General features: G+C 39.0%; 2 protein-coding genes and 1 pseudogene across 2 annotated transcripts; all 3 read left to right on the forward strand.

The window, feature by feature from the left end:
• LOC140785583 (uncharacterized) overlaps positions 1-1,212 on the forward strand; it is a 39,348-nt pseudogene extending 38,136 nt beyond the window's left edge.
• A 6,936-nt stretch (positions 1,213-8,148) lies between these two features.
• Positions 8,149-8,472, forward strand: LOC140785596 (photosystem II 5 kDa protein, chloroplastic-like). The gene has a single exon (XM_073133508.1). The coding sequence runs from the start codon at positions 8,149-8,151 to the stop codon at positions 8,470-8,472; it is 324 nt and encodes a 107-aa protein (XP_072989609.1).
• Positions 8,473-10,032: 1,560 nt separating this feature from the next.
• On the forward strand, positions 10,033-13,012 carry LOC140785598 (cation/H(+) antiporter 28). Its single transcript, XM_073133509.1, has 4 exons — positions 10,033-10,218; positions 10,336-11,358; positions 11,484-12,080; positions 12,274-13,012. Exons 1-4 carry the CDS (start codon positions 10,033-10,035, stop codon positions 12,898-12,900), a joined length of 2,433 nt encoding a protein of 810 aa, XP_072989610.1. The 3' UTR covers positions 12,901-13,012.
• The last annotated feature ends 9,703 nt before the right edge of the window (positions 13,013-22,715 follow it).

Genomic DNA, 22,715 nt, shown 5'->3' on the forward strand with positions numbered 1-22,715 from the left:
GCAACCTATGGCATGGCTACCACAGCCAAGGGAGTTGGCCTATCTCTTTCAGATGCCTCTATCAGAACAGAGCTTCCATTAAGCTCGGGAAAACCCCAAGAATTGTTATAATTGCTATCTGAATTTTCTAGTTGTTTGAAGAGCCACAAGGACTACCACCATGCAAGAATTCATACCACAAGATAGCCATTGTACTAGGAGCTGAGCTGGCTAATGTACGACCATATTGGTATCCTCATATACAAAAAGAAGAGATAACAAAGATGGTTGCCGAGATGCTCGAACAAGGAATCATTCAACCCAGCAATAGTGTTTACTCCTCACCGTTTTTGCTTTTGCGCAAGAAGGATAGTTCGTGGCATTTTTGTGTCGACTACCGAGCACTCAACACTATAATCGTCAAGGACTGATACCTAATACCGATGATAGAAGAGTTATTGGACGAATTGACAGGGGCTTCTTATTCCAGCAAACTGGACTGTAGAGCTGGATATCACCAAATCTAAGTTCAACAGGGGCTTCTTATGTTGGTATATGTTGGTGTTCTTTGATGATATCTTAATGTATAATAGAAGTTTTGAATATCATTTGAAACATTTACATGAAGTGGTAAAGTTGCTTGAAGAAAACTCTTTGAAAGTCAAAATGTCTAAATGTTTGTGGTGTAAGAGAAAAGTGGAATATTTGGGGCATATCATTTCAGCAAAAGGTGTAGCAGCTGATCCAATGACCGATTGGTCAATTCCGAGGAATGTTCGCGAGTTGCATGGGTTCTTTGGGTTAACAGGTTACTACCGCAGATTTGTTGCTGGGTATGGTAAAATTGCAGCACCACTCACCGCCCTTTTTAGAAAGGATTCCTTTGTGTGGAGCGACAAGGTGACGGCGGCCTTTGAGGAATTAAAATCTGCTATGATTTCAGCCCTAGTTTTGGTGTTGCTAGATTTCCAAAGAGAGTTTGTTGTTGAATGTGACACATCCGGAGTTGGAATAGGCACTATCCTAATGCAAGGGGGCAGATCTATAGCATTCTTGAGTAAAGCTTTGTCCGATAGATCACAACAACTCTCAACTTATGAGAAAGAGATGTTGGCAATTATTCACGCCGTGTCAAAGTGGAGAACGTATTTGGTGGGATGTCACTTCATCATTCGCATTGAGCAGAGGAGTTTGCCATACTTTATGAGTCAGCAGATACACACACCGGCATAGCAGCAGTGGGTGACAAAGCTTTTGGGGTATGAATATAAGATGCAATACAAAAAGGGAACGGAGAATCGAGCAGCGGATGCTCTTTCACACCAGCCGATTGGAGCTGAATTAGCAACTTTTTCCATGCCTTCTTTTTCCTTCCTCGAGGAGTTGAGAATCGCAAGTGCCGCTGACCTGTGCATAAGGGAGTTATTGAAAGAGATGTGAGCTGATCCAGAGCATCATCCTAAGATGGAAGACAGAGATGGTTTATTGCTTGACCATGGGTGTATCCGAGTGCCCACGGATCCATTGTTGTGGTCCAAACTGCTGGATCACTTCCACAACACCCATGAAGCAAGTCATGAAGGTATTCTAAGGACTTACAAGAGGCTATCTTATAACTGTACCTGGGCCAGAATGAAGAAGGACGTCAAGGCACACGTGAGGGTGTGCGAGACATGTCAAGCCTGCTAGACTTATACAACCCTTACCAGTATTGGATCATGTTTGGGAGGATATCTCTAAGGATTTCATAGAGGGGTTGCCATTGGTACATGGGTATTTGGTTATCTTTGTGTTGGTGGATAGGTTGAGTAAATACACCCATTTTTTAGCCTTGGCACACCCTTTTTCCGCTAAATCGGTAGCCCAATGTTTTATAAAAAATATTGCCAAACTTCATGGGATGCCTCGCTCAATTATTTCGAATCGTAATCGTATATTCATTAGTGAGTTTTGGACTAAATACTTCAAGTTGCAAGGCACCAAATTGAACTTGAGTTTGACATACCACTTGCAAACCGACGGGCAAATAGAGGTGGTTAATCGGGGAATTGAGCAATACCTTCGGTGTTTCATCGATAATAGTCCTAAATGCTAGTTGGATACCTTATGGGCTGAGTGGTCATATAACACTTCTCATCACAATAGCATCGGCATGACCCTATTCGAGGTAGTATATGATCAAGCGGTACCGGCGTTATGGGGGTATGATTTAGCAGCTTCGTCGGAACGGACTGAAGTTGATATGGCATTGATAGATTTTAATGCTACTCTTAGGAGGTTGTAGATACATATGAGAGCAGCCCAGAATCAGATGAAACAAATGTATGATCCGCATCATCGCGAGAAGAAGTTTAGTGTGGGCGACATAGTGTTTGTACGAGCTCAGCCCTATCATCAAATCATCTTGCGTCCCTTTCAGAACCAGAAATTGGCATTCAAATTTTTTGGCCCATTTTGAGTTTGTGACCACCAGTCACTTACAAGCTTGAGCTACCAGAGGAGTCTAGAGTACACCTAGTGTTCTATGTTTTGTTGATGAAAGCGATGACTAGGCCAGATCAAGTTGCGGGGTTGGTTCTACCTGAGCCCGAGGAGTTGCAACAGGTGGGGCCGATACTTATACTAGCACGATGACGGAGGCGACATGGCTTGAGGCTAGAGACGGGGATCTTGGGTTGAATGGTTGGGCAAACCATTCAATGAAGCGTCATGGGAGCTTGAGTCTGAGATCGTCAATCGATTTTCCGACTTCACACCTTGAGGGCAAGGTGGAAGAAGCATTGTGGGCTGTTACGATTCAGCTAGTTATGACTTTTGTTTATTTTTTATTTTAAAAATAGCTTTTGTTTTGGGAAGAATAGGATTTCTGGAGGATTTCTGACAGTCGCGTTCGAACGTGACCTCCTCTGTTTGGACGCAACTATCGAACGCCTACATACGTTCATAAAAGCAGAGAACATGTTTAGTGCGTTTGACCGTATTCGAATGCGTTGTTCAAATGCCTACAGACAGAGAATGCAAAATCTGCATTCGTGTGTTCGGCTGCGTTCGAATGCGTTCGGCTACGTTTGAACGCAATCGGCGAGCTGCATTATCTTAGGGATATCTTTTAATTATCTTAGGGTTATCTTTTAACTATTTTGTTGATAGGTTAGCCTCTAAATATGTGGAAGGCAATGTAATTGAGGATTATTGATGAAATATTAAAGTTTCCTTCCCAACTCTCTCTCTCTCTCTCCCCTCCAACGACATCCAATTTTGGATGTCATCTTCTTTCTCTCTCAATTTGACTATGCCCCGTTGCCTCTCAAGGATCGGTCTACTCTCTCCCCTTTTGTCTAGCTTAACACTCTTACCCACTATCAGAGCCACCATATTCCATAAAACCCAATCATTATTTCCCTATTCCATTACCCGTGTTCCTCACACCACCATATGACCCATGGTTAGTATTTTCCCCATAACTTTTGATCTATAAGTCCAATCAATGTGATCTCAGTTGTGTTGGATCCCTTATTTTGAGAGGAACAATATTTCCAACTTACAGATCTATTGGATGGTTAAATCTCCCACAGATCTCCTCAAAAGTTTTGCCCTAGGAAGAATGTGGGCTGATCTTCATATTTTGTACTCTGATTATTCCTGAACCTATCACAGCCGTGCACAACGGTGTCCCGAGTTGAACTTCTTGTCACACTTGAAGCACAACCCCTTAGCCTTTCGCTTCTCTACCTAGGTGTTAGAGTTTTCATATGGATCCTTGGGGCTATTTTCACATCATTAGAAATGTGAAAGGGTGGCCACTGTGCTACTACATGCATGTAATATGAGCCATCAAATGCCTGCATTAGCATTGGTTGTAGCTTGCTACTCCATGGTTGCCTCGAGTGCCCCCTAAGTGCTTGATATTTGACTTCCATGAGCAGACATCCTCTATGGCTTGCCCTAGATTTGTAGGTCTTAGCGCTCGTACGTTGGCTTAAATGTCCTCCCGCAAACTAGCGATGAATGTGGATTTGAGCTAAATATCCGACCATGGTGGTGTGCATAGGTTAGACACTCGTTCAAATTCGTCTTAGTGGGCTCTCACAGTCATCTCCTGGACCATCTTTGTACATGAAAGTCTTCACAGCCAAACGATCCAAACCATTGGTAGACCAAACGATGAAACTCTGCCACGTTTCGATCGGCCTATGAGTGGTAGTCGACAGGAACCACCATAGCATCGCATCCTTGAGGTGGAAGGATGAGAGAAGAACCTTTTGGTCATCATCCATGCCTTGGAAGATGAAGAATTATTCGGCACGGTATAGCCAATCAACTAGATTACCACCTCAAAAATTTAGAAACTCCAACTGAATTGTGCACTCGTAGATGCCCATGTCAATTAGGATACGCACTGTATGCTTCTTTATCAAACTGTCCACACGAAGGGTCTTCAGAGGTGTTGCAAATCTGGCTCTAATCTCCTCCGCCTTAGTATCTTCCACCTTGATCTATCTCTACTCATCTATCATGTTCTCTACAACATCATTATCATCAATAGGATCATCCTCCTTGGCCTCCCCATGATGTTATCTTCTTGTTCTTCCCTCTCAATCCAAGGATCATCATCTTGTTTGTTGACAAACCGTGCTCGCTGGTGAGGCTCCTCTTTCCTCAGTTAGGATGTGGTTTCCCTCCGTGGTCCTTGGTTAATCGGTGGAACCATCATGGGAGTTTCGGGGTTGAAAGACTTGGGTACTTCTGGTCCTCAATTTGATCCTTCTTGGATTGACCGCAGCAACTTGACATTTTGTTGCGCAATCGTTTGACTCAAGGTTCTGATAGTTTGGGCAAGGATGGTGAAGAAGTTTTGTCCTAATGCTTTAATGGACCTTGATAGCATCTCTATGTTTAGGTCAACGATGGTAGATAGAGGAGGAAACGTTGTGTGTGTGGTCCTCTTACCCTTCGTTGCCCGATGTTGGATTTGTAAAATTTCTCTCTCCCGTGTGCGTGGATGTCTCCACTTCTTCTTCTCTTCTTTGAGCCGCCATGGATTTAGTGGTTTACGTCATTGTGGATGCGAGCCAAGGAAAGCTATTTCTAATACCAACTTGTTACGGTCATCTTTGGTGAAGATGATTTTCTATCTGATTTGGAACTTATGAAGGTAACTTCAATCCATCCAATCGTTAGATCGATCTGAGATTTAGATATATTGTTCCTCTGTGAGTATGAAATAATGATCGAAAGTTAGGAGGTAGCTGGATGGATGTGGAATATGTGGATTGGGTTATGAGAGATGATTATAGGTATGGTGGATGGATTAGTGCTTGGAACTAGATGAGGCGGAAGAAGGTAGCTTCCAGGTTTGGCTAGTCACTAGAGGAAGGAGGGAGAAACAAACCTCGATCGTAGATAAGAATTCAGGTTGGATACCAAGAGAGAGGAAGGATGAGGGAGAAGATGGCTCAAGCCTAGATGAAAACCAATTCTAATGACTAATAATCCAAAGAGGCTTCTTTTCCATATATTTGGAGGCTAGCCAAACATCCAAAAATCCTGAACAAATCCTATTACAACTCAACTTACCCGTCATGCATCCTAATGCACTCTAATCGTGTTCGAACGTCCAAAATGCATTCTTTGTATGTGCGACCACGAGATTAGGCATTCAAACGGCCAAAATGCATTCTCTGTATGTGCGAATGCGAATCAAGCATTTGAATATTGTGTTCAAATGGATGGCATTCGAACGCACCTACTAGAAACTATTTTATTTTCTAAAACATAAATCAAAATTGATACAAATTGAAGTGGTTTAATCATGTTCAATATGCACCTAAATTAAGAACTACAACACACTATGGTCTACAAACAGTTTGGATCGTCAGGCTATGAAGACTTCCATATTCTCTTGATGATGTCGGTCCAGAAGGTGATGGTGGAAGCCTACCAAGAGGAATTTGAACGAGTGTCTAGCCTATGCTAGAGGACATTCAAGCCGATGTACAAGCGCTACGACCTACAGATATAAGGCAAGCCATAGAGGATGCTCTACTAATAGATGACCAACATTTGAAACTTAGAGGGCACTTGAGGCAACCATGGAGTAGCAAGCTACAACCAAAGCTGACGCATGCACTTGATGGCTCGGATTACTTGCATGCAACTGGATAGCGGCCACCTTTTCACATTTCTAATGATGTGAGAACAGCACCTAAAAACTTCTATGCAAACTCTAACACCTACGCAGGTGGAGAAGCGAAGAGCCAAGAGGTTGTGCTTCAGGTGTGACGAGAAGTTCACCTCGGGATACCGTTGTGCACGGCCGACTGATACGGTGATGTTGATTGATGAAGAGACAGAGGAGGAGACAAAGAGATTACCACCATAGCATGAAGAAGGAGCTTCTAGTGGAGTAGCTTGGATCGATCACCGACGAGGCAACATGGGAGATGAAGGATGACTTGATGGATCATTTTCCTCACTTTTCACCTTGAGGACAAGGTGAGGAAAGCATGGTTGGTTATTGTAGTTCTTAATTTCAATACATATTGGACATGATCAAACCGCTTTAAATTATATCAATTTTTGTTTATGTTTTAGGAAAATAAGATAACTTCTGGTAGGTGCGTTTGAACGCAAGTGCTTGATTCATGTTTCCACATCCAAAGCATAATTTTTTGCCATTGAAACACCTGATTCGCGTTCGCACATCTAGAGCTTTGATTTTGGACGGGGGGGCGACATTAGAACGCACGACAGATAAGTTGAGTCATAATAGGATTGATTTGTTTATGGTTTTTCGATGATTGGCTAGCCTCCAAATATGTGAAAAAATGGCCAACTTGCAATTATTGATTATTAGAACTTATTTTGCATCTACGCTTGAGCTGACTTCTCCCTCCTCCTTTCTCCCCGTAGAATCCAACTTGTGCTCTCTTCTACGGCCGAGGTTAATCCTCTATCACTTCTCCCTCCTCACTCCAGTGACTAGCCATACCTCCCTTCTCCCACCCCTCATCTTGTTCAAGGTACTAATCCATCCACCATAGCCATCATCATCTCCCGTAACCTAACCACATAATCCACGTCCATCCTGCCACTTCCTTACATTTGGCCATTGTTTCCTTCATATCTTTCAATCTACTAGCTTAATCGATGAGATTCTGATTGCGTTGAATTTTTAACTTCCAATGGAACAACATATCCAAATCTCAGATCGTTCCAACAATTGGATTGATTCCCATTGCCTTCCCAAGTTCCGTGTTGATTTCTGTCCAAATTAACAAATCGATAGACGATCATCTTTCTCGAGGGCAACTGTAATAGAAAGATGATCCAGAGTTGATCCAATTGGTGGAGGAGTTGGCCAAGAACCCATCGAGCCATCCAGAACTCGAGAACCGTGAAGGACTCTTGCTCCAGCACGGGTTGATTCAGGTGCCCACTAATCCAAAGCTTAGGCAAACCTTAATATCTGACTTTTATGATGCACCAATTGTTGGACATGAAGAGGCCTTGCGCACCTACAAACAATTGGCCCAGAGATGCACCTACAACAGTTAGAGAGCTCTTGAATGATAAAAAGAATTGAAAAAGTAATCTCTACTATCTAGAAGTTGTACGTTTGCCCCAAGCTAGGGTTAGCCTAGGTCCCTGCCCAAACTGAACAAGTTAGGGTGAGATTTAATCAAATCATAGATAAAAATTTCAGAAGATTTGTATTCCTCTGAAATGATAATTAATTAATTAATCTAAGTAGGAGTACATTAATTTGGAGTCAACAAGTATAATACAGAACAAAAATAAAAAATTCTTAGCACACTAATCATAAAGGGAAAACCTCTCAAATCTGAGAGTCTCGGAACGGAAGGCAGTTCAAGTTAGTCTCATTTTCAGACAATCTGTTACGTGGCGTATTAAGCCATATCTCCTCCATTCACTTGTGATCAGCCCTCCGATGCCACTCATTCTTAGGACGATAAGGAGAATTGCGACGTGCAAACAGTCTATTGGCCTAATAAATTCAAAGGATAAGATAACAAATGGCAATCTCCCAATCCCTATCCTCTACTACTGGAATCCCACTCTTATTCCAGGCGTGGAGCATCAACTCTTCCAAGGATTCACCACTTAACTACCTAAAGCTCGCAACAGTTGCAATACCCAAAGGCAGAGATGGCATCACTCACCACAATGGCTTCCTTCTTAGGCGGCTCTAGGATCGCCGACCGGCCATCGACCAATCACCGCCGGAGCATCGTCGTGGCCAAGGCCGCCGCCAAAGTGCAATTCCAAGACGCCGCAAAGCCCAACGCCGAAAGTCGAGAGGATAGCGGAAGGCGTGCCGTCATGTTCGCCGCTGCTGCGGCCGCCATATCCCTCGTTGGTGAAGGGGTGGCGACCGCAGGGGAGGAGCCGAAACGAGGGACTGCAGAGGCGAAGAAACTCTACGCTCCCGTCTGCGTCACCATGCCGACTGCCAAGATTTGCCGCAATTAATTGAGGGCTCCTCCATGTCTTAATCTGTTAATCATGATATGGGCTTCTTTAGTTGTTGGTCTTAATGGATTGGTGGGTTGATTTGTCTACCGAGCTCTAGCATTTCTTTGCTGATTTATGAAGTCTTTGTGAAGTTACTTGGGATAATTTGGCAAAAAAATGAGTAATTCAGTATTGGTTTATTTTTTTTAGTAAATATTTATTACTCCTCTAAATTTTATAATCTTAATATAACAGCTATAACTTGTAGATTATTTAAAATTTTCTCTCTTAGATATGATTGTAATAGATATAATTATACCTTAGTTATGGAGATATCATTTAATACTAAACAACGGCGTGAGGAAGATAGTTCCAATGGAGCGAGGAGATCCAACGAGGGCGGAAACACTGCGACACCGTGATAGGTGCTAGGCAGCAGATCAGGTCGAAAGGGATTTTTTTCCCTTTCTAGCTTTTGAATAGGCGACTAGGCGACTGGAAAGGGGGAGGGAGAGTGGAAAGGGCATAAGTTTGGTAGGTATAATTAGGGTTTATATATATATATATATATATATATATATATATATATAATGAGTTAGTGGTTTAGCATGCTGATTTGACCCGACCCAATTTGACCCAATTTGACCCAATACTTAAACGACAGATGGATCAAAATGGGTAAATAGTATAAACCCGAATACAGCTCGATTATTAAGTGGGTTAGGCCATTGACCCGTTTATAATCCGAACCTAATTAGACTAAATCTAAATCCGATTAAGAGCCGAATTATCTGTCAAATTATCAATTTTTGCCACTCCTAGCAGTAGCATCTAGTAGCTCAAACGACCTCCACAGCAGTAGGCATTGTAGTAGCTCAAACTACCTGCACCAGTCGCTTCATCGAAACTATTAATGAGATAGAAAAGTGAAAGATACCTGTACTTCCTCATCCCAATATTTACCAACGATCGAGCGCCAATTAGGAGGCATCGGGAGATGGAGATCAGAAAGGTACGTGGGCGAGCTATGTAGCATCGAACGGTGTCAAAGAGATACAAGGATACTTCTATTGGCTTCGTACCGGACGTAGACTAAAACTGCATGTCCCGTCGTCTTTTGTTTGTTGAGACTAATTCGTTCTTTCCGATCGATGCTCCCTTGTCTATTTTTGTTCATCCTCCCGCAGAGCAAAATAGAAGAACCACTGTTAATAAGGTTCTGCAGTTTGGCCGACAAACCTTCTCCACCACAAATTCACGCCTTACCTTTCCATTGAAACGCAACTGGTACCAAGACAACCATCTTTCTCACCCATAGGTCTCTCTTTCAGAAGAGGCATCGAAAGAAAGCAAGTGCGTCAACGAAAATTAATCTCCGGCCGATCCGTGGAATAATATCATCACAGGCCAATTTGGCATATCATTTCGAGCCATGCATGTTGCTGCTCTTCCTCTATTTCCATCTCACGGATCGATCATAGATAGGTATGCCTGATCACTATATTGGAGAGGACTGTTAAGTTGGCCCGCTGTCAACGAGACAAAGACGAGAATCAATTAAGGGGCAACAAGCGGGAAATGTCGTCGGCGGCGCAATTTAATCTGACCCAGCAGGAGGAGCAAGAATGTGCTATGCGCAGATCCACCCTAACGGCAGCTTACTCTATCTTCCTAGCACATCTCGTCTTTATCCTCATTTCCGGCAAGCTCCTCCATTTGATTCTCCGGCGCCTTTTCCAGCCTCGCTTTGTCAGCGACTTACTTGTTAGTTTCTTGTAATGACTTAATTAAGTCTATGTAAAATAATTGGCAGTAGGGAAGTCATTTGTCTCCAAAAGATTTATTGGTAACTAACAATGCGTACGTAATCGCTTCTTGCAGATTGCTTTGCTGATAGGAAAGGTCGATGTGCTTCGAGATAGCTTCCGTGACAATATATTATTTATTTTAAACGTTATGGGGACCTCCTGCTTGGGTTCCTACCTTCTTACTCTAGGCCTAGAGATGGATCCCCTCTCGGTCTTTGAATATCCCGGTCCCGAGGCTCTCATCGGCTTCGCCAGCCTGCTTTCGACTACGTTCATCACCCCGGTTTTCTATCGGATCCTCGTGGTCCCCAAAGTCGGCATCCTCCAGGTGGATACCCTGCCAGTGGTTCTCGGCCTCACCGCCGCCCTTGCCAACACATCTTCCCCGATCCTCACCCGTCTCATCGCGGAGCTCAAGATCTCCAAGACAGCGGTCGGCCGCCTTGCCATCAATGCCGGCATCACCATCGACATTGTTTCCACCTTCTTTATGTGCTTTGGGACGATGCTTTGGCATGTCAATGACAAAAACCAAAGCCACCTGTTCTACATCCTCGGCATCTCCGGCGAGATGCTCTTCACTGTGGTACTGATCAGACCCATGTTCATGTGGATCAATGAGCGGAACCCGGAGGGGAAGGAGATGAAAGGCATTGATACGCTAGTAGTAATGCTGACCGTCTTCCTTCTATGCAGTATAGGCAGCTGGTTTAATCTTGACATTAACATGACTGCATTTCTTGTTGGTCTAGCTCTTCCAAAGGAAGGAAGGGTTACAAGAGTTCTTATCAACAATATCAATGTCATCCTTAGTTCCTTAATGTTTCCTCTCTACCTCTGCTACATCTGCCTTTCATTAAGATATGATGAAATAGAGGATGCCTACTCAGATGGCTTGAATAGAGATTATGTAATGGATACTTCGCTGTCGTTGCAGTGTCTTTTCACTATAAGCACCATTGCAGTCCTTGGGAAGGTCATGGGGCCTCTAATTGCCGGGCTCTTATTGGGTCTTAATTGGCTGGAGGCATTGGCCATAGGGCTGCTGCTCAATGTGAAGGGACACTACCACCTCTTTTGTGCATACCAGGCCATGGTATGCTTATTCCTTGAGAATGTTCATGTTAATCTGATTTCTATATCTTCGTGTAATTTAAGATATATTACCCAATAGCTTAAACTTTTGGGCCAATCAACAACCTAATGATTTTACTCTTGTAGGATATGAAGTTTATCAGTGACAAATCATTCTTGGTGCTGCTATTTATGATTTTGGGCACTGCTGTGATAACACCATTAGTGGGATTCACCATAGCGACATGGGCTAGACGGAGGATGCAACGACGGTTAGTGGGGTTGCAGTTTCACAACCAGGAGACTGAGTTGCGTATAATAGTGGGGCTTCATGGTGGACACAACATGCCTAGAATGATCAACGTAATAGAGGCATTAAGGTGGGGGACTGGGCCAGGAGAGCTAATAGTGTATGCGACTGACATGGTTGAACTGACAGAAAGAGCAGCTGCATCTCTGGTGAAAGGGGAGGGGATGGACGTGGTGGCAGTGTCTGATGAGTCAATCGTTGAAATGCGAAGGCAGATAGAAGAGGCGCTCGAGGTCTACCAGCTACAGAGTGGTGAAGGCGTGAAGGTGCGGCGTCTTCTTGCCATCTCCTCCTTCCCTGACATGCACCGGGATATCTGCAGATGCGCCGAGGACGTCATGGCGGCGCTCATCATTCTTCCCTTCCACAAGAGCCAAAGAACGGATGGTTCAATGGATGCAGGGCATGCAGGATTCAGGCAAGTCAATCAAAAGGTAATTAAGCTGTGTTATTAGTTAGTTCTAATCAATTGCATGCACATATATAGATGTTTTAGTGGGTTTGAAAATTTCGAACTAAGGTCCTCTTGCTGAGAGATGTTGATAATTGGATCAACATTAATTCATTGTAAGATTCTAAACATGTCTGGTGTGTGTGTATATATATATATATAAATCATGCACGCAGGTTTTCCAACATGCTACCTGCTCTGTTGGCATCTTGATTGACCGCGGTCTAGGACAACCGAGCAGAATTTCCACATCGAATGCAATACAAAACTTGGCGGTCCTCTTCATCGGCGGCCCTGATGATCGTGAGGCGCTTACATTGGCAGTGCGCATGTCTCGACATCCTGGCATCCGCCTCACGGTTATCCGGTTCCTCCCTGACACCACAGCACACGCACGTGCATGTGCTCGTATGAAAGTAGGCCATCGCATTTTGGTGGCTGCCTCACAAGAGGAGATGCAGATGCAAGCGGATGACGAGTACTTTACGAAGTTCTACCAGCGGTACGTGCTTAATGAGGAGGTAGGGTACATGGAAAAGCACGTGGGTGGTGGTGCGGAGTTGGTGGTGACGTTGCAATCACTGGAAGGACAGTATCAATTGATAGTGGTTGGTCGTGGAAAGGAGCGCAATTCAGTACTCACAGATGGGCTTGCAGATTGGGCAGAGTTGCCGGAACTTGGTCCAGTGGGTGACATCCTCGCTTCGTCAGACTTCTCAGTCACAGCGTCGGTCCTTATCGTCCAGCAACATGATACCAGGAAGCAATTTAAGGTTATTGACGAGGAATTCATGCCCTTTTAAATGTTGAGGAATAGAGTAAGTAAATTACGTTTTGTTTTTTTATCAAATATTTGTTGATGCGTGTGGATGTTTAACATTTTGGAGTCTGGATTCTTAAGATCCTTTGTTTGCAATACACTTAATAAAGTAAATAACACCCCACAACGTGAACCATTCTCATGCATGGGTGGCAAAAAGTGGGTAGTTTAATCATCAAATCCAAGTTTGGTTTCAGGTTATGATATCCTCTTTTAGGGATCTGTATAATATTAAGAGTAAGAAATTAGCTTGGCAACTCCAGAATTTTCTTTACCGGAAACCAAAGGGACCATTAAACAGTGACTTTTCAAAATATGAAGAGTAGGAAACAAGTAAGAAAGTGACGATAAGATTTGAATAGAAGAAAATACTTTTCACATATTGAAATGAGAGGAGATTGTTTGGAAGTCATTCAAGTTATTTCTCACATAAAATTATCAATATACTAGTAGCAACTCTCACCTTTTTCATAGCAGATGCTCCATATATTACTTACCTTAGAGAATATAGGAGAGGAGCAAGGCCCATTTCAATACACCACGAGTAAATATTTCCAATCCAACACTGACTCTAGCAACGCCCACAGTCACGATATACAAGTTCATAAAAAAAAGATGAAAACCCATGCAAGAGCAAGATATATTTAGTTCACCCAGAATCGGCTTACGTCAATGGACACAAAAGAAGAACGATTCTCCTACCAAGAATACAAGATACAAGTTGAGGGATCTCACTTCTCGACAGGAGTGGACCACAAAGTTTAATTAGGGAGGGCCAATATCTATAATAATATATAAATACTTATAAAAATATTATCTGTTATAATAATATAATTAAAATATTTTAGGTATAAAAAAGAGAACATATCTAAAGTTTTTCAATTAATCAAATTTTAATTTCCTATTACATAATTATTTTTAATAATAAAATCTACTTATTTGGAAATAGATTATATAGAAGTATTTTTAATTTAGTGCTATCAGTATATTTTTTTTAAAAAAAATCTGATACTAAATATAAAAAATAACAAATTTAGGGGGGCCCTTGGTCCTCCCTTACCATATACGTGTCTCCGCCCATGCTATTCGACTATAATGGGCATACAACTTCCAAGAGGAAAACATTCTTTCTCCACTTTCATAAGCAATTCTGTATCTCGAGTGTCTGTCACCATTCCCGCCACCAACCAACCTTGAAAACTTGGACGGAGACCTAAAGACCAAACCCCTAAGTCTCTTTCTTCTCTAAACCAAAAGAGAAACCCCCTCTCTTGCCTAGCAACTCAATTTTATATTTAGGTACACCTAAGCTCCCTTATATATGTTCCACTTAACCTAAACCATGTAAGTCAATTGAAACCAAAGCAATACAACTCACTCCATAGGTTTCAAATGAGTACAAGATTTGAATGGTAAGCATGATATTCCAAACTTATCAATCTCCACCTTGATAGCATATTCGCCAATTCACCATCTCCTCATCACCTGCAAGCTTTATCATCTGTTCACCTTTGAAACTTAGAGAAGTAAGACACCATCTAACTTTCTCAGCTTGCACCGGCTTTATGAGCACTGACAACCCTTTGATGAGAGCCAATACCTTCGCATGTTGTCATATCTCTACCATCACATGAATATCTACTACTATTGCATTCCCCAATAGCTTGTTACCCAAAAATTTCCATGACAACCATTGCATCACTTTGATATCTTCAATACTCCACCTTGCTTCGTGAGCTCTCTTGGAGCTGTAAGTGCAATTATTTTATAGTTTTGAACAAAATCATATGTATTAGAGTTGTACAAAGTAATTCAAATATATGGTCTAGTCACGTAGTTTTTGAAGATTAGATTGTGCAAATAAATAAAGAAAATGTGAGAAGAAAAGTAAATTCAACAAACTATTTTAGAACCAACAAGACTAAAGATGTCAAGATGCCGACATAAGATAATGAAAGTAATTTAAGTACTTAGAGTTTCTTTTGATGGATTCTCTAAGTACTGAAATACCAACCACCAGATATACGTGCTTCCCACATGGGTGGAACATAGTTTTCACATGACATATTTTGACAATATTTCCACAAAGTATTTAAAATAAGAGCCAAAATTTACTAAAATAATCTAAGCAAAGAAATCTAAAAATACGCAATGCCATAGACCATAATAAGTTCCCATAATACATATCTATACAACCAAAAGTAATGTCCGTGCTGGGGCTACCACTCATCCAGTCCAACATATATAATAAATAGAAAAATAATTGAAATATAACTAATCCTCATTATCTGCGATATCGAAGTTATCAAATTTGAAAAAAATTAGGGAAATTGGCATATAACACCCTATTTTTAACAAAATTATAATTTACACCATATATTTTTATTATTTTCAAATCGAGTTCTATGATTTAGCAAATATATGTAGAAAACACCCTGGGTTATTTGAACTAACACCGTGAAAATATTTTGTTAAGTAAATGTATTTTATTTCTAAAAGACTAAAATGCCCTTATTTCTAAAATGCCTAAAATGTCATTAGTATGACTTGGTTGAGGGTATTTTTCATAAATTTTTTAGTATAGTTAACTTAACTTTAAAAAAATTTATATTAAACTAACAAATCTAGTAGTAGGGTTTTTTTGCACATACTCGCTAAATTATAGAGCTCAATTTACAAATAGTAAAAATGTAAGGTATAAACCATAATTTTTGTTAAAAGATAGGGTGTTATATGCAAATTTCTCAAAAAATTATTTCACTAGAAGGTGGTGACCATACAGCTAGCATGGATAATCCAAGATAGTCTAAAAGTGATGTAAATGAATTACAAACATTCTGATGCCTGCCTACTCGTAAGTATCACAATAATAAAATAAAACATAATTGATATAAATTTTGATAGATTCTCACCTAGTTACAAGATACATATAATATCTAAACATTAATCAAGTCCTCAAACAAGATAATAAGCTCACACAGAGCTATAAGATCATATAAAATTTCTTTTTGCTCAAATAGTCATAAATAATGGATCATTCATTATATACTCATATAAAGCCATAAATCACATATTAAATATTGCTCACATAAACTCCACACACCAAGGAGGAATAGACACCTAGTGATAATATCACCCATACATGATTGGTGACGCTGCATAAGACTAGTTATTTGTGGCCACTAGATTAAGGATCCCTAGTCGTAAGTCTATCTCCCCACCTTTATCATTGCATACAACTAGGGGTGAAAACGGATCGGATTTTATCCGATCTGACCCGCTAATCGAGTCGAGTCGGATCGGATATGGGTCCAAATATTTTACCTGGTCTAGATTCGAATACGTATACGGATAGCAATTTATTAAAATATCCTAATCTGGATTCAGATACCGATATATCATATATGTTCGGATACGGATTCGGATATCGGATATCCGAATACTCGTATACTATATAATACTAACAAACATCCTACCCTTGAAAACTAACCCGACCCGTTAACAAAAAACCCACACCCAACCCATGAACTTACCCTAACTCGGTAACTCGTCAACAGTCAACCCTCATCTATTCACCACATCAAGCCACTGCACTCTCACCATCTCTTCACCACATCAACCCCCATCCCTGTCTCGGTCTCTCTAACGAAGTTGGGATACTCCACGACAGTGATGGCACCACCTCGCAGCTAATCTGACGAAGTTGGGATTCTCCTTCACCATCTCGCAGCTAATCTTGGAGCGGATTGAACCCTCCAATCATCACCATTGTCGCCGAGTACCTTCGCCTCGATCTCTGTCGCTTGGATCATCACACACCGACGAGTGATTTAGATCCGATCCCTTCGGCAAGAATGCCTTCCAAACCCAACTACGCTCTCCACCGACACTAGCAGTGCTCCTTGGACCATCATCAACTCCGGTAACTCCGACGACTCCGACCATCCGACGCCATCCTCATCTCTCTTCCTCATTACAGGCACGCATTTTTATTTGTTTTTTTATTTATATCTTAAATGTACATATTATTTCTTTGATGTCTATTTTAATTTTTAGGAGTAGTTGTAATTCGATTTGTCATCTGTACATAGGTTGGACTTATTTCTAATTTTTTGGAGGAGTTCTAATTTTACTCTCCTCTATTTGTATCATGTACTAAATTTAGGTGATTTTCTGTAGTAGTTGGAACATTATTACATTATGATTTTCTACAGTAGTTGGAACATGTTTTGTGAAATTTATTTCTAAGATAATATAGTTGACAATTTTTTTAATGGCATATGTAATTTTTTAATGTAGTAGAGAAAATTGTAATGGCTTCTACAAATGCGTCAGTTCAAGATGACACCAGTAATAATGTTACTCAAGATGATAGAACAAAGAGAAAAAAATTGACATTAGATGTCTGGGATAACTTTGATAAAGCTGAAGTGATAAAAGTAATCAATGGGCAAACAGTGAGCAAGTGTAAAGCAGTATGCAAATTTTGTCAGAAGCAATTTAATGGAGAAAGTTCTATGGGAACGACACACTTAAGGAACCATTACAAAAATAAGTATGGTAGAGAAAGAGGACAACTGTTACTTAATCTTGCAAGAGTCAGAGAAGATGGAATTTTAAAGTCAAACAAATATAAAGAGGAAGTAAGTGTAAAAAAACTTCTAACCACAATAGTTATGCATGAATACCCTTTCTCTATTGTAGAACATGAATATTTTCTTGAATTTATAAAATCTCTACAACCTGCTTTTCCAACAAAGTCATAGATTACTATTAGAAAAGAGATCTTGGAGTTATATGTTGAGCAAGAAAGGAACGTATATGATATGTTTGGTTCGCTTTCATGCCGTATGAATGCTATTATGGATCTTTGGACTTCTAGATAGAACAACGGTTATTTGTGTGCTACAGTACATTTCATTGATGATGATTAGAAAATTCAAAAAAGAATTATAAATTTCATGTATTTAGAAGGGAGACATACAAGGTTAAATCTATGCAAAGCATTTCTAAGGAATATGATTGAATGGAATATTGATTGGAAGCTACTTTCCTTAACTTAGGATAATAATCGTGCTAATGATGTTTGTGTTAGAGATGTGGTTAGTCAGCTCAGTGATCAACAATCTCTTGTTTGTAGTGACATATTTTTTCATATCAGATGTGCCACGCATATTATCAATTTAGTTGTGCAAGATGGTTTGAAAAAAATAAAGGATGCAATGGAAAATATTCGTCATATCATTTTAATTCTCAGAAATTCACCCTTGGAGTGGGAGGATTTTTAAAAGAAAGCAAAGGAATATAATTTAGCTACAAATAAAGCTTTTTCTATTGATGTACCTATAAGATGGAATTCTACTTATTTGATGTTTATAGATGCTATATATTATATGAATGCATTTAAGAGGCTTCACTGTGTTGATCCAATTAAATTTGCTGCATGTCCAACAAATGAGCAATAGGATAATGCTAGAATGTTATGCAAATGTTTGAAAACATTCTATACAATAACGGAATTGCTTTCAGGAACTTCATATCCAACTATTAACTTATTTTTCAAAGAATTCTGAGATATTCAATTGCAAATTAGAGAATGATGCAGAAGTTTGGATGGATTTGTTCTTTCTATGACAACATCAATGAAAGAGAAATTTGACAAATATTAGCAGCAATGCAATCTTATATTAGTTATGGCTTCATTTCTAAATCCTCGGTATAAAATGAGTATTATGAAATTTGACTTTCCTCAAATTAATTCTCTTCGTGGTATTAAGGAACTTGAGGAAGTTCCTGAAATCATAAAGAAGTTGCATGATGAATATGCATCTAAATTTTCACGTTATGTGAATGTAAGCACGAGTGAATTTTCCAAAGTAGTGGGGCTATTTTTGATGAGTTTGATGAGGATAGAAATAGAAGATTTGAGTAATTTTTAATTGAAAAATCTCAACATCAATCTCCTAAGACAGATTTGGATCTATATATTGAAGAGGGCTCACTTTTATAGCAACGTAATAATACTAAATTTGATATACTATCTTGGTGAAAAACAAAAGGTGCAAAGTATCCTATATTATCACGAATTGCCCGTGATGTGTTAGCAATTCCAGTTGCCATAGTTGCCTCTGAATCTACATTTAGAGCAGGTGGTCGAGTAATAAATGCTTATCATAATAGGTTGGATCCTAAAGCCATGGAAGCTCTAGTATACACTTAGGATTGGATAAGATCTACAAGAAAAGGTACTGGTTGTTTCATTTTCTTAAATTTTATAAATTAGTATTGAATACTAATTTTAATAGATTTTTTTTTCTTATTAGGAGAAGTAGCATCAATTGTTAAGGATGTTGAAGAATCTGAAGTATCCGGGCACGTTTCAGTTTCCAACATACAATCAATGGCATGTTCACTAGATTAAAGGTAATGCAATCTTTTATGTTTAAATTGAATTTGAATTGCATATGAAATTGTATGAACAATTAATGGTATTACTTAATATGTTTCAATTCATGGATTTTTAGTTCAACAATTAAATTAATGTCATTCATTTATTTTTGCAGATCCTCTTCAAAGTGTATCACTACTCAGTTGGGTTGATTGAAGATTAGAAAAATGTAAAATATCATGAAATTGTAGTGGAATTGGTGGTCACTTTGGAATATTGATCTTTTTGTTGTATTTGCATTAATTTTTAAGTCTTGGTATAGTATAGTTATTATTACTATGTGAATAAGTTGATCATCTTTTTGTTATATCTAAGCATATATGTCATGAAATATTGTGAAATTGTAGTGGAATTGGTGGTCTTATGTTCTAATGAATTGTAGTGTTATCCTTTTTTTTATAGTGAATTGTAGCGTTAAATCTAAGCATGAATAGGGTGATCTTATGTTTTTGCACTAGATGTTAGTTTATTATGTTTTTAGAATTTGTGCTTTTATATTATAGTGAATTATAGTATTATCCTCTTTTTCTAATGAATGGTAGTGTCGTATCTAAGCATGAACAAGGTAATCTTATATTTTTGCACTAGATGCTAATTTGTTATGTTTTTGGAATTTCTGGTATTATGTTATAGTGAATTGTAGTGTTATCCCTCTTTTTATAGTGAATTATAGTGTTATCTTCTTTTGTAGTGAATTTTAGTGTTATCCCCTTTTTGTTATATCTAAGCATGAACATAGTGATCTTATATTTTTTCATGGATATGGTGATCTTTATCTTATGTATAGATGCTAGTAATAGATTCATTTTGTATCCGTATCCAATTATAATTCAATTTTTATCCAGTTTGTGTTCGTATTCGATTAAGATTTGATTCGTATTCCTATCTGATTAAGATTCGATTCGTATCCAATTCGTATTCGTATCCGATTAATATCCGATCCATATTCGATACGTATTCGTATTCGTATCCGATTAATATCCGATCCATATCCGATACGTATTCGTATTCGTTTAATATCCGATCCATATTCGAAAAATATCCGTATCTGTTTAGTTAGGATATGGTTTTGCATTTTGCTATCCGTCCAATATCCATATCTGTATCCGTATCCAGAGTAAAAATATAGATCTGGATGTGGTTTGAGCATTATCTGATCCATATCCGAACTGTTTACAACATATATAATAAATAGAAAATTAATTGAAATATAAGTAATCCTCATTATCTACGATATCGAAGTCATCAAACTTGAAGAAAAAGGGAAATTGGCATATAACACCCTATTTTTTAATGAAATTACAATTTACACCATATATTTTTACTATTTGCAAATCGAGCTCTATGATTTAGCGAATACGTGTAGAAAATACCCTAGGTTATTTGAACTAACACCATGAAAATATTTTGTTAAGTAAATGTATTTTATTTCTAAAAGACTAAAATGCCCTTATTTCTAAAATGCCTAAAATGTTATTAGTATGACTTGGTTGAGAGTATTTTCATAAATTTTTTAGTATAGTTAACTTAACTTAGAAGTTTTTTTATATTAAACTAACAAATCTAGTAGTAGGGTAATTTTTGCACATACTCGCTAAATTATAGAGCTCGATTTATAAATAGTAAAAATGTAAGGTATAAACCATAATTTTTGTTAAAAGATAGGGTGTTATATGCAAATTTTCCAAAATATTATTCCACTAGAAGGTGGTGACTATACAGCTAGCAAGGATAATCCAAGATAGTCTAAGAGTGATGTAAATGCATTACAAACATTCTGATGCCTACTAGTAAGTATCACAATAATAAAATAAAACATAATTGATATAAGTTTTGATAGATTCTCACTTTGTTACAAGATACATATAATATCTTAACATTAATCAAGTCCTCAAACTAGATAATAAGCTCACACAGAGCTATAAGATCATATAAAATTTCTTTTTGCTCAAATAGTCATAAATAATGGATCATTCATTATATACTCATACAAAGCCATAAATCACATATTATATTGCTCACACAAACTCCACACAAAGGAGGAATAGACACCTAGTAATAATATCACCCATACATGCTTGGTGATGCTGCATAAAACTAGTTATTTGTGGCCACTAGATTAAGGATCCCTAGTCATAAGTCTATCTCCCCACCTTTCATCACACACAATAAAATCAAGATCAAACAACTCAAGATGGACATCCTAACCCTTTATTATCGGTAACACTAAAGTATTGCACAATTATCTTTCTACTATCATTAAGTGTTTAGTCTTTATACATGGCAATGTAATCATCTAAATGCCATTGATACACCTTGTTAGAGTCATTTCTTATTGCATTAGTTATTTATTTTTATTAAAATAAATTTTCTACAGGTCGCATTCGAACACAGTTGGGGGCTCGTCCCAATGCCTTTGCAAACGCTCGCAATAGGTTTGCAAACAGAGAATGTGAAATGAATGTTCGAATGTGGTTGGGTGCATTTGAATGCCACATTTGAACGTTAGCATCAGGTTCACATCGATAGAGAACGCCTTTTGTGCGTTCGAACGCGGTCGGACATGCTCGAACACAATTGATAGGAGTCCACTAGAATTATGGTTAATAATTATTATTTTGTCTTGTTGGCTAGCCTCTATAAAGTTATGGATGGCAACTAAAATCATAATGCTTATGGAATATTAGTTTCTTGCCTCTCTATCCTCTCTCTAGCCTCTCTAACCTAATCTCCCTCTTCTCTCTTCACCAACCTACCACCTCTACCGTTGGCAAGGTTTCTCCTAACTTCTAATCTCCCTCGTTTGTCGAGTCCTCCCTCTTCCATGGGATTTTGACCACTTCTTTCCTTTCGTCTTTATCCTTTAAACAACATCAACAATCCACCCTCATCTTCATTATCATCCATAACACTAACATCCACTCCACCCGTCACCACCACCATCATCCGCATTATATCGCATTTTTATCCTAGTTGTAGTTCGAATCTACTAAGGGCATAAATATGAAAAACGTAGATCAGGGAGTTATGGATCGATTTCACTTAGTTTCATAATTGTTTAACTACGAAAGAATATTTAGTGAATATTTTCCCTCGGTTGCTTGGACTGCTTCCTACAATAAATTCAGATCTTGAAGGAATCGTTTCGTAACCTATTAGCCACACAAGATATGTGACCTCAAATGTGGGCTAATAATAATATAAGTAATTTAATACATATTGCACTTAACCTTAGACTGAGTGAGTAAAAGTGATGTGCCTCATGTTGGGTCGCTGGCTACTAGTTTTGAGCCAATTACTCGTTCTAAGTCCAATGCTTTCCAAACTACTCTTGAGCAACCCTTTGTTGA

This window comes from Typha latifolia, chromosome 4, assembly GCF_019914945.1.
Source record: "Typha latifolia isolate L0001 chromosome 4, TyphaL0001v2, whole genome shotgun sequence".
NCBI classification, from domain to species: Eukaryota; Viridiplantae; Streptophyta; class Magnoliopsida; order Poales; family Typhaceae; genus Typha; species Typha latifolia.